This window comes from Myotis davidii, unplaced genomic scaffold (genome assembly GCF_000327345.1).
Source record: "Myotis davidii unplaced genomic scaffold, ASM32734v1 scaffold934, whole genome shotgun sequence".
Lineage (NCBI taxonomy): Eukaryota > Metazoa > Chordata > Mammalia > Chiroptera > Vespertilionidae > Myotis > Myotis davidii.
The window spans coordinates 1062225-1062528 of NW_006285798.1; the positions used below are offsets into that span (position 1 = coordinate 1062225).

The following is a 304-nucleotide window of genomic DNA, read 5'->3' on the forward strand; positions in this document are numbered from 1 at the left end:
TCCAGCCCCCGGAAACCCAACCCTCCTCACCTGGCGCTGCCGATGGCCGCTGCCCCTGGCCTCTCCTGGTGTTGCTGCTGCTGTGACGGCGGCTGCGGCGCCAAGATGCCCTCGGCTCCCCGGCGGAGCCCGCTCCCGGCAGCAGACGCAGGCCCCAGGCAGGGGGAAGCGGCAGCGGGAGGTCCTGGGGGAGCCGAGGAGGCCAGGGGACCCGGGAGGCCACCGTTGGGAGGGCTGGTGCCCCCGGGAGGCCGGCGGGCCACGGCCTGTTGCGTGGGGGGCGGCTGCTGGGGCTGGGACGTCT

General features: G+C 76.3%; 1 protein-coding gene across 1 annotated transcript in view; it reads right to left on the minus strand.

Moving 5' to 3' along the window:
• The window catches only part of ATXN2L (ataxin 2 like), a 14021-nt gene that overhangs the window by 11623 nt on the left and 2094 nt on the right, over positions 1-304 (minus strand). The window contains exon 2 of the mRNA XM_006756873.1: positions 31-302. Within this exon, the coding sequence (XP_006756936.1) occupies positions 31-302 (272 nt within the window). The remainder of the gene's footprint in view (positions 1-30; positions 303-304) is intronic.